Genomic DNA, 12,314 nt, shown 5'->3' with positions numbered 1-12,314 from the left:
TGGGGTTCTTCAGGGGTCTGTGCTAGGACCGCTTTTTAATATATTTATAAATGATTTAGAGATGGGAGTAACTAGCGAGGTAATTAAATTTGCTGATAACACAAAATTATTCAAAGTTATTAACTCGCGACAAGATTGTGAAAAATTACAGAAGAACCTTACGAGACTGGGGGGCTAAATGGCAGATGATGTTTAATGTGAGCAAGTGCAAGGTGATGCATGTGGGAAAAGAGAACCCGAATTATAGCTATGTCATGCAAGGTTCCACGTTAGCAGTTACGGACCAAGAAAGGGATCTGGGTGTCGTCATCGATAATACACTGAAACCTTCTGCTCAGTGTGCTGCTGTGGCTAGGAAAGCAAATAGAATGTTGGGTATTATTAGGAAAGGTATGGAAAACAGGTGTGAGGATGTTAGAATGCCACTGTATCGCTCCATGGTGCGACCGCACCTTGAGTATTGTGTTCAATTCTGGTCGCCGCATCTCAAGAAAGATAGAGTAGAATTGGAGAAAGTGCAGCGAAGGGTGATTAAAATTATAGCGGGGATGGGACGACTTCCCTATGAAGAAAGACTAAGGAGGCTAGGGCTTTTCAGCTTGGAGAAGAGACGGCTGAGGGGAGACATGATAGAGGTATATAAAATAATGAGTGAAGTGGAACAGGTGGATGTGAAGCGTCTGTTCACACTTTCCAAAAATACTAGGACTAGGGGGCATGCGATGAAACTACAGTGTAGTAAATTTAAAACAAATCGGAGAAAATTTTTCTTCACCCAACACATAATTAAACTCTGGAATTTGTTGCCTGAGAATGTGGTGAAGGCGGTTAGCTTGGCAGAGTTTAAAAAGGGGTTAGACGGTTTCCTAAAGGGCAAGTCCATAAACCACTATTAAATGGACTTGGGAAAAATCCAAAATTCCAGGAATAACATGTATAGAATGTTTGTACGTTTAGGAAGCTTGCCAGGTGCCCTTGGCCTGGATTGGCCGCTGTCGTGGACAGGATGCTGGGCTCGATGGACCCTTGGTCTTTTCCCAGTGTGGCATTACTTATGTACTTAAGATCAAATATGCATCATACCTTATGCTATGAGTTTATTTTGTCAGGTAGACCAAATGGACAATATAGGTCAATCATCTGCCATCATCTACTATGTTACTCTGTTGTAAGTGGCACATATTAGTTTGTCCTCAAGACAAACCTAGCCAATCAAGTTTTTAAATGAGTAAACTTCCTACAAGTTGGAAGCAGACTGCTGCAGTGCATGTAAATCTATGTCATGCATATTCATTGAGGGATATCTTGAAAACCTGATTGGGACACACCTATCCAAGGACTGATAAAAAAAACCCCTCGTTTAAACCAAGAGGAAGGACTATGCAGTCTTAAAATCCACTCCCTAATTTTAAACTTGTATTTTAAAAAAATATACCACCTATACAACAGTTACTGGATTATTTGTTTAAAGATGTCCACAATTAAACATCCATGAAATCATAAAATACACCATATTCAACAAAGCAAAGCAAAATAAAATAAAGAGCTTCAGCAACCTCAGTCTCAGTCAGAACCTCCCCCCCCCCCCCACCTCATCCTAATAGCCCGTTGACTTGAAAGTATCTTTATGCCAGAAACAACCATGTCTTGATCATCTTTCACAATGTTTTCCTATCCTCCATTTGAATATCTCCTGGGAGTTCATTCCACTGGTGAGAGCCATAACCATAAGATTCTATTTCTCATCCTCTCTCCCCTCATCTCCTTAACTGTAGGAATCCAATTTTTTCACCCTTAAATCTTGATTTGAACAATTCTTTTGATATTTCAAAAATTGGTCAATAAGTCGTTCCCCCCAAAATGTGTATTTTTATAGACAAACGGAATTAAGTTTTCAGGGAAGTTTATTATTATTACAAACAAATTTGCATCTACAAATTTAATACTATTATTTTCTTACGTGTACATTAATCAGACAAATGTGATCATTAAAAAGTACTTTTACTAAGCTGCAGTAAGTGCTTGTGCGCAGTTACCACAGCTTAAAATGCCTTACCACGGGATGCGCTCAGGCATTTTCCTGTGGTAAGTTTATAATTTGTGCACACTACCCATGTACTAAAAATACTGCTTATTGTTGAATGGAAGGGGCATGCCTGGGGCAGAGTGGGCACGTCCTCACTTATCAGCTCATTTTCATTACCACATACTACTTAGCATAGATTACCATGTGAGCTCTTACTGCCTACAAAATAGGTGTTGCTAAGTGCTAATGTGGTATTTTTTTTTTTAATGGCTCCACACTAATGTCAACATTATGCACGGCCATTAAAGCTTGAAAAAAAAAATCATCCATTTTACTGCTGCGGTAAAAATGGTCTTAGTTCACAGGAAGGACCTGTGTAAGTACGCTCTAAGGCCACTTTATAAAGCAATTTAGTCAAAGGGCCCTTAAACATTGAAAAATCATTTGAAAATAAAGTTGCTTCCAATCATCTCTAACACAAATCAACTTAGATGATTGTACACATAGTTTTCCCTTTAACACCTGAAATTCTTTCACAGCAACTGCAATTTTGGTTCTACACATACGGCCAATTGGTTAAACATATCCAGAACACAGGTTGTTTTGCAGCTAACTACTAATGAAAACTGGTGGCGAAACCAGATTTCAGGCTCACAGAACTTAAGCTCTCGGAAAATCCTCCTATGAGTTCCCTTTCACCTGATGCTCAGGCAACTTCATTTATCAATAAAATAGCCAATCTCTGATCATCACTACAGCTTCCACCTTCTTGTCCTACCACTTCCCATTCCCCACTTCATTTGTCCTCCTCAGGATCCCTTTCTCAATTACCCACTTCTATGGTTATATTTCCTTATAATCCACCCTCTCCTATTTCCTCAACCAGCCTTTCTTGCCCTCCCCTTCCATTGCTATTCCCAAACTGTCAACTCATTCTTGGCAGTTGTTCTCTATTCCAAGCTTAACTTCACTTACCAAACTCGTTGGTTCCATCAGATTCACTAGTTTCTCATATCCAATTTTGTCATCTTGGCTCACTATTCCTTACCATTGTTTCCTACCTTTCATTTTTCACATGGTTTCAACCAGTCTCTCTCCCAACTACCTGGAAGAATGCTGTAGTGAAGGCAATTTTTAAAAAAACAAACTTATGTCCTGACCATACTTCCAGCTATCATCTTTTTACTAATCTTTGTATCGCCTCTAAAATTACTGAATATATCTGCAGACAACTTTTGGCTCACACAATGGATTGCAACATTTTGAAGCCTCGGCAATGCGGTTTCCACCCTGGCCATAGTTTTGGAATTATTCTAACTGCTCTTTTAAGTGATCTTCATTAAACTTTGGATTCTGGTAACATCACCCTTCTAGTACCTCTTGACCTTATAGCAGCATTTGACCTTGTTGACCATGATCGTCTTAAGACTTAATGCTCGGTTCTTTCATGGTTTATTGTGTTTCTCAACTTTCGTACATTCTACATTTCTCATGCCTCCTCACTCTCAGATTCTTATCCGATGTCCTGCAGGATGCCACAAAAGCTCTACGTTTATTCAATATTTTCCTTAGCCCTTCTTCTTTTCTATGAAAACAACTCTCTAACCTCTGATCTTACCGACTTATATGCAGCTCTGGCCCCTATTAAAACCTGGTTAGCAGACAACTTCCTTGTCCTCAACCCATCAAAATGTACTGTGAACTGGATAACTGGGTCTTTCACTTTCTCCCACCATTTCAAACTTCAGTATCCCATTTTAAGTACCTGGGGATCATCATAGATCAGGAACTCTTTCACCCAACAAATTACTAGTCTGGCCCAAGCTTGTTTCTTTTCCTGTGACAGTTCAGATACGTCAAATATTATCTTGACCCGTCATCACAGAAAGCCTCCCTCTACACCCTTATGCCACATTTAGATTACTCGTGTCATCCATTCTGGTCTCCCACAGCACTCAACTGGTCGTCATCAAATGATTCAGAATACAGTTGTCCGAATTCTCACCAACGCATCTAGATTTGACCATGTTACTCCTCTCCTCATTAAGCAACCCTGGTTTCCCTACCATATTCAATACAAAATTTTGGCTCTTGCCCATAAAGTATTTTACTCTGGCATACCCCTGTACTTGTCATCCCTTATCCTTCCCTATGCCCTACCCAGAACTCTTCACTCTCCCAATGATAACCGTCTCTGTATTCCATCCCTAAGGGAAGCTTGTTATGACTCCACCAAGAGCGTGCTTTCTTTTGGGGGGCACCTTCATTCGAATTTCCTTCAATCTCAGATTTGGCTTTAGCGCTCTTACCCCAAAAATTCAAGGTCTGCTGAAAGCACATATTTGAACAAGCCTTCACCATTCAATTAACCCTTGATGGTCTCCAGCAGTTTCACTAGGTTCAAAGTCTGTTTCCTTTTACAAGGGTCTCACTTTTCTCTTCTGATTACTTTTTCCTATTTAATTTAGTGGTGATCTTTTTTAACTTTGTTTTATTTGGTTTCATTTGTGCATCGCCTTGTTATCTTAATGAGGAAAGACAATTCATCACTTTTTAATAAACCATAAACCACTGCGGACATGAAGTGCTACACCTATGAATTATATCTAATCCCTTGGCTTCCAGGCAATTCAACTTCAATGATAAAATAGAGCCAAGCTTTCTAATCATTTTAGTTACTACTGTAACAGCCAGCTTTTATACTTAATAGGGCCCACTAACGTAATTATATAAACAGGGTTATTATAAAACAAGTAACACTCGTATTAAAAAAAAAAAAAAAAGAGGAAGCACCCTAGTGCTTAGTACAATGGGGTTCAAGCCAGAGAAGACAAGGTTCAAATCCCACTTCTGTCAGTTATTGACACTCTTTGGACAAGTCACTCTCTCTCCCACTGTCTCAGGTACCCACTCCAACTGTAAACCTTTTGGGTCACTGTGTATATTAAGCAGATATGCACCGCCGTTTATTCTATTACACTAACACACACTAACAGCAATGACAACACAGCCCATTCAAAGTGAATGGGCTGTGTCGGCACTAGCACAGCTTAGTAAACGGGGGGGGGGGGGGGGGTAAGTTTCAACCAATAGGAACAAAGAGCTCACTCAACTAGACACAAAAGATAAATCCTCATACAAACTAACCTTTCATTCACTTTATATCTGAACTGTTTACCGTAAGCTACAGAATACATTACAAGCTAATATAAACTAAACATTTAATACAAAGCAAAATGTATCAGTGTTTATGCAGCCATTTTATTTTATTTAAAGGCACTTATTTGTTACCATCTTGCAACAGTTCAAGGTAACAATAAAACATTCAAAGGCACCTGAAAACGGTGTATGAATTGACCAACTTCCGTAAAGCATTAAAAACTTATCTCTTTGACAAGATATATCACAATGAGCAACACATGTAACTGTACAACCCTTAATACATCCAGCATTATCTTATAATGCCTTTTGCTCTTATACTATCATGTATTTCATCTTCATGTAACCCAAAACACTCTGTAAAGCCAAATATATACTCTCTTCTATTTCAGTATCCATGACGAATTGTAAGCCACATTGAGCCTGCAAAGAGGTGGGATAATGTGGGATACAAATGTAACAAATAATAAATATATAAATAAATTCTGAGGCTCACATTTACAGAACTTAACTCTAGTTTAATACATCAATCATGTAACATTATGATCACACACAGTATCTGTGACCCAGTATACATATGGCAAGGAAAACTAATAATGAAATGTCTTAAAATTTTGCAAATACTGTTGTCCATTGTTTCTTGTGAGGTTTGGTTTTTTGGGGTTTTTTTGTTTGATTTTTAGTAATCTTACTAAGCCGCAATAGCAGCTGCCACCTGCTAACGCCGACACAACCCATTCACTTTAAATGGGCTGAGTCAGTATTGCTGTGCAGCTTAGTAAACGGGGGGGGGGGGGGAGGGATGTTTGATATTTTCTGTGGGCGTTTTGATTTTTGTATTGCTTTATGTGTGTTTTAACTGCACATTACCTAGGTCCCTTTATCACATTGTATAGGTAGTTTATAAATTCTCATAAACAATTCTAATTTTTTTTCAAAATTGATCTCTCCTCCCAATAATGATCCTAGGGACTTTGCCCACGTTATTTTACCCTCCACTGACTCAAGACAAATTTAAAAACATCTTCTCCAGGAAATACAGACTAAACCCAACCATAACATAGCTTGAGCTACCAATGCAAAGACATAAGCTAAAATCCAAATCCATTAGTTTGCTTAAAATTGACTAGTTTAACACTGGATTAGCTCCTTATATATTAATTTATGCATGGCCACATCCCATTAGTTTTCTGATTTCTGGCTACACTCTTAATTTCAGGGAAACATTGGAATGTACACGATAAAATGCACGAACAGAAACCACCGCTACACTAACAGGCATATATTATTGTTATTTTGATATATACATCAAAAACGTAAAATACGTGCCTATTTCCAACTGTGAACAAAACGTACACGAAAACAAACATTAAATACTTTATACTAATAGCTGGTAGAATCATACCTTTATAGAATTTGGATGTAGGCCTTGCTAAGAAGTCAGGGCAGGGCTTTTTCTTAAAGAACAGCCACGGAATCCCGGGCGCAACCTTCAGCACCACGACGCCCCCTCCAGCAAGCCTCCCGACCAGATCGCTCACCAGAGCAGCCCACCTTTCTTAGGACCAACGTCACGGCGCTGAAGGACCATCCAACCCGAGGAGCGAAGCCGTTTGAGGACCAACAGCATGTCTCACTGTGCCAGGCCTAGCCGGGCCGCAAGAGAACAGGCCCGAGAACCTGCGCACGTCTAGCCGGCCGCCGTCCACCGCGACGACCCGCACCAGTCAGCCATCAACCTCCGCTCTTACAAGAACCTCAGACTCGCTTTCTCCGGCATTTCTTCACCAGCTAGCTACACGGTAAGAAAAGCCTCGACTCACCTTTGGATTTGCTTTCTGCGACCCGCCTGCCGTTTTGTCCGCCATCTTACGTGTAGCTCAGCTACAGCGAATCGAGCGCCGACTGTGAGATGAGAACAAGACAGGGGGTGGGATTAACTAAATCGATTACCGGAGTACAGAACGGACGGCTGCGTCTCAGTAGCGTTACGTTTCTCGACCGCCTGTGGGACGCGCGGCCCGGGTGGAAAAGGGTTGCGCAGGTTGGTACGTCGATATTTCTCTGTCGCAGGAAAGTGTAGAAGAAATAGTCTGTGTAGACAAATTAATAGGATAGAGTCAGCATGGGTTCAGTCAAAGTCTTCTTCCCTATCAATCTGCTTTATTTCTTTGAAGGCTTGAATAAACATGTGGATAAAGGTGAGCCGGTTGATGTAGTGTATCTAGATTTTCAGAAAGCTTTTGACAAAGTTCCTCATGAAAGGAAAATTAAAATGTCCTGTGGCTTAGGAATTGGTTATTGGACAGAAAACAGAGGGTAGGGTTAAATGGCCATTTTTCTCAATGGAGGAAGGTGAATAGTTGAGTGCTGCAGGGTGGGATCAGTGCTATTTAACATATTTATAAATGATCTGGAAATTAGAACGATATGTCAGGTGATTACAATTGCAGGTGACACAAAACTATTCATAGCATCACAATGCAGATTGTGCAAAATTGCAAAAAGACCTCAGGAAACTGGGAGACTGGGCATACAAATGGCAGGTGAAATTTAATGCGGAGCAATGTAAGGTGATGCACATTGGGAAGAATAATCTGAATCACAGTTACCTGATGCTAAGGTCCATCTTAGGAGCCAGCAGTCAAGAAAAAGATCTAAGTGTCATTGTAGACAGTATGCTGAAATCTGCTGAGTGTGTGGCAGCGGCAGGCAAAAAACAAACAGGGTGCTAAAAATATTAGGAAAAGGATGCAAAATAAGACCAAGAATATTATAATGCCTCTATATCGCTTCATGGTGTGACCTCACCTTGACAATTGCATTCAGTTCTGGTTGTCATATCTTAAAAAAAAACGATATAGCAGAATTAGAAAAGGTTCAAAAGAGAGTGACCAAAATGATACATAGTAACATAGTAGATGACGGCAGAAAAAGACCTGCACGGTCCATCCAGTCTGCCCAACAAGACAAACATATGTGTATACCTTACCTTGATTTGTACCTGCCTTATTCAGGGCACAGACCGTACAAGTCTGCCCAGCAGTACTTCCCGCCTCCCATCACCGGCTCTGGCACAGACCATAAGTCTGCCCTCCACTATCCTCGCCTCCCAACCACCAACCCCTCTTCCCCCCACCTGCTCCGCCACCCAATTTCGGCTAAGCTTCTGAGGATCCATTCCTTCTGCACAGGATTCCTTTATGCATATCCCACGCATGTTTGAATTCCGTTACCGTTTTCATCTCCACCACCTCGTCCTCCCATGTGAGTAAAGGTTAAAGAGGTTAGGGCTCTTCAGCTTGGAAAAGATATGATTGAGGTTATAAAATCTTGAGCGGTGTAGAATGGGTAAAAGTAAATTGATTTTTCACTCTTTCAAAAAGTACAAAGACCAGGGGACACTCAATGGAATTACATGGAAATACTTTTAAAACAAATAGGAGGAATTATTTTTTCACTCAAATAATAGTTAAACTCTGGAATGCGTTTCCAGAGGATGTGATAATAGCAGTTAGCGTATATAGGTTTAAAAAAGATTTGGGCAAGTTCTTGGAGGAAAAGTCCATAGTCTGTTGTTGACATGGCCATGGGGGAAGCCACTGCTTTCCCTGGGATTGGTAGCATGGAATGTTAATGCTATTTGGGTTTCTGCCAGGTACTTGTGACCTGGATTGGCCACTGTTGGAAGCAGGATACTGGGCTAGATGGACCATTGGTCTGACACAGTATGACCCACTCCCATTCCTCTCCTAATGAAGTCTTATTATGAGATTCTGGTGTTGTCTACTTCACCTGTTGGCTTGTTTCAAATTAAGCGAGACAGAACAAGTGCTGCAGTGCAATGGGAGAAGCTGACATCACTTACCTTGTCTTTGACAACGTTGTAATGTTTACCTAGGGTATATCCCACAGTATCAGACAGGCCATCTTATCTGCCTTCTTGCGGATCTCAGAACTGTTGTGTAATAATGATGGATGGATAGGGTTCATGACGACATTCCCTTCAGAACTAATGGACCCAACCTTCTAATATGTATAGCCAAACATTACCTGAATTAAAATAATAATAATTGCCCTTGGACCTCTGGCCATGTCTTGAAAAAAATGCAAAACATAATATTTTCTCCATTGGACAATTATTTCTAATCCAACAGAAGAATCCAGTTTAAAGTAAACAGATTAGCTTTCTGTTTACAAAATAGCACCATAATTGCAGTTCCTCTTTGTCATAAAAAAAGGCCCATAAGAATTGTACATAGAAAATGATGTCAGATAAAGATTATGGAGCTCATTTTCAAAGCACTTATTAGACTTACAAAGTTTCATAGGTTACTATGTAACTTCGTAAATCTAAGTGCTTTGAAAATAGGTCTCCATATTTCCTATTAAGTCTGTCCATCCAAGCCACCTTTTGAGCTCTACTGTTCTTTCCTCTTACTCAGAGATCCTCTTTGTTTATCTTTTGTGAATTCAAATAAAATCCTCATTTCCATCACCCCTGCTGCAAGGCCATTCTACACATCCAACACCCTTTCCATAAAGAAATATTTCCTTAGAATATTCCTGAGTCTATCCCCTTTCACCTTCATCCTATGCCCTTTCCTCCCAGAGCTTCCTATCAATTTAAAGTCCTGGCTCATGTGCATTTATGCCACAGAGGTATTCAAATGTCTGTATCATATCTCCTCCTCCCCCCCCCCCCCCCCCCACATCCAAGGTATTCATATTGAGATCTTTGTTTCCATGTGCTTTATGACAAAGACCACTGAGCATTTATTAGCCATCCTCTGGACCAATTCCATCCTATTTATATCTTTCTGAAGGTGCGGCTTCCAGAAATGTACACAGTTTGATCAGAGAATTATACAGAGCACTATCACCTCCTTTCTCTTGCTGGTTATTACTCTCCTTGCTCGCCCAAGTATCCTTCTGGCTTATTCTGTCAACAAGTTCATCCATCTCAAACACTCTCCATAAAACAGTCATTGCCCCTAGACATTGAGCAGTATAGAAAATGATTTCATTTCATTTATTAGTCTTATATACTGCTTATTAGGGATAATCCTAAGCAGTTTACAAATTAAATTTCAAGTTTATTAGGTGTTTAATATAGCCCATTAGGCAATCATCAGAACAATGTACAATCAGTATTAGATTAAAATTGAATGAGGAAATGGGTGTTGGGAAAAATATAATCACTGAAGAAAAGGGGAGATGATAATTAAACAGTTATAATTGTGTGAGGTCAGTGTCCCTGCAACATCCTCCATTTTCTATGTACAATTCTTATGGGCCTTTTGTTATAACAAAGAGGAATTGCAATTATGGTGTGATTCTCTGGACATGGATGGATGGAGGAGTTGGCGGGGAGAGAGGAGAAATGCTGGTCTTGGATGGAGGAGAGGGGAGAGAGAATTATTGCTTTATATGGATACAGGGGAGGGACGAGAGAGGAGAAATGCTGAACATGGATGGAGGGGTTGAGAGAGGAGAAGTGCTGGACATGGATGGAAGTGAGGAAAGAAAAAAGAAGAAGATGCACATGGATGGAGATGAGGGAAAGGGAAGAGAGGAGAAAAACTGCACATGGATGGAGAAAATAGGCAAAAGCTGGATCCATGTTATACCTCCTCCAGTCAATTCCACAGAGGAGGACACAGCTTTTACTTATGGATGTAGGGCAAGAAATGAAGAAGAAAGGAGGAAAGTAAAGAAATAAATGGAAAGGAAGCCCTGGAAACGGAGTTAAGAGAACAGATAGAGAGCAGCAGAATCAGAGACTCGGACCAATATGGATAGAAAAACAAAGTCACCAGACAACAAAGGTAGAAAAAATCATTTTACTTTCATTTTAGTATTTGGAATATGTCCACTTTGAGAATTTACATCTGCTATCTTATTTGCAATGTATAGCAATTTGTTTTCTAAGAATATTGCTGACAATTCCTGTCAGTGTGGCAAGTGGTGAGCGATCATTTTCACGGTTAAAAATCATAAAAAATTATTTGCGATCAAGTATTTCGCAAAAAAGGCTTATAAGCCTTCCCATCTTGTGCCATACCGGGGGGGGGGGGGGGGGGGGGCGCCAACTGATAGTCTGCAGGGGGGCACCAGAGACCCTAGGCACGGCCCTGTGTCTTTCGAAGTTAGGAGCATAAACCCTTTACTTATTGACCCCTGAGTTTTCACTTGCTTTCATGCTTTCTTTCAGATGTGACTGACGACAGATCGTGAATCTTCCGATTCTAGCAGAAGATAATGCAGTATTCACCAGGCTTTTTACTGTAGTGTGTTGTAGAAAAAAGAATAAGGTGGTTTTGTTCAGATATATATTTTTTTCTTGAAGTCAAATTGACTCTATTTAATATAATTAAGAAGATATATCATTCTCATCATCAACAACAACAACTTTATTTGATATACCGCTGAATCAGTAAATGCGGTTTGTGATGTAAACAAAATCAAATAAAGAATGGGGCAGACATGGTCTAGGAAAACACAAAAGGTAGCCTATGATACAATTATAATCAATAAAAGATTATTTGGTGTAAACTTATGAGTTTTTTTTATAGGTGAAGTATAATTTTATGCACAGAAATAGGATCTTGTAAAATTGCCCAGTGTTCAAAGTCTGTGCGGACAACCTTTTACTCGAACAGCATTCTTTTACTAATGATTACTGCAGTGGCCTGAGAACCAGGGAATCTGGGTTTGATTGCCACTGCAGCTCCTTGCGATTCTGGGCAAGTAACTTTACCCTCCATTGCCTCAGGTACAAAATAAGTACATGTGTATAATATGTTAACTGCTTTGATTGTAAACACAGAAAGGTGTCATATCAAATCCTATCCCTTATTCCCAAGGGTAGAAATGTGACTTATGTATTTATTTTATAAAAGACACACAGATTCCTTGTCATCAAGCAGATGCAGCCATTACAGATGGGTTGTGTCCATCAACCAGCAGAGGGAGATAGAGAGCACACTTTTTTCAGTGCCTCATACCAGCTTGCTCCACTGCCTCTCTTCAGTATTCTCTATCTCCCCTAGCAGAGTGGCTGCAGCTTCTTCGAGCTCCATCCAAAATCTGCCTGGAGGTTGCTCCTGTGCTTTTGCCAGTTGTTAGC

At 40.1% G+C, this 12,314-nt stretch overlaps 1 protein-coding gene across 3 annotated transcripts in view; it reads right to left on the bottom strand.

Annotated features, from left to right (window-relative positions):
• The window catches only part of U2SURP (U2 snRNP associated SURP domain containing), a 178,660-nt gene extending 171,526 nt beyond the window's left edge, over window positions 1–7,134 (bottom strand). For 2 of the 3 annotated variants that reach the window (XM_030216897.1, XM_030216898.1), the window contains exon 1: window positions 7,009–7,134. In XM_030216897.1, the coding sequence (XP_030072757.1) occupies window positions 7,009–7,053 (45 nt within the window). In that variant the 5' untranslated portion in view covers window positions 7,054–7,134. Of the gene's footprint in view, window positions 1–6,590; window positions 6,970–7,008 lie in introns of those variants that run through there. The other variant, XM_030216899.1, reaches the window with a different exon arrangement.
• Window positions 7,135–12,314: the final 5,180 nt, after the last annotated feature.

The sequence above is a fragment of the Microcaecilia unicolor genome, chromosome 10 (genome assembly GCF_901765095.1).
Source record: "Microcaecilia unicolor chromosome 10, aMicUni1.1, whole genome shotgun sequence".
NCBI lineage: Eukaryota > Metazoa > Chordata > Amphibia > Gymnophiona > Siphonopidae > Microcaecilia > Microcaecilia unicolor.
Note: the sequence above shows the minus strand (reverse complement) of the source record. Positions and strands in the feature narration are given on the sequence as shown.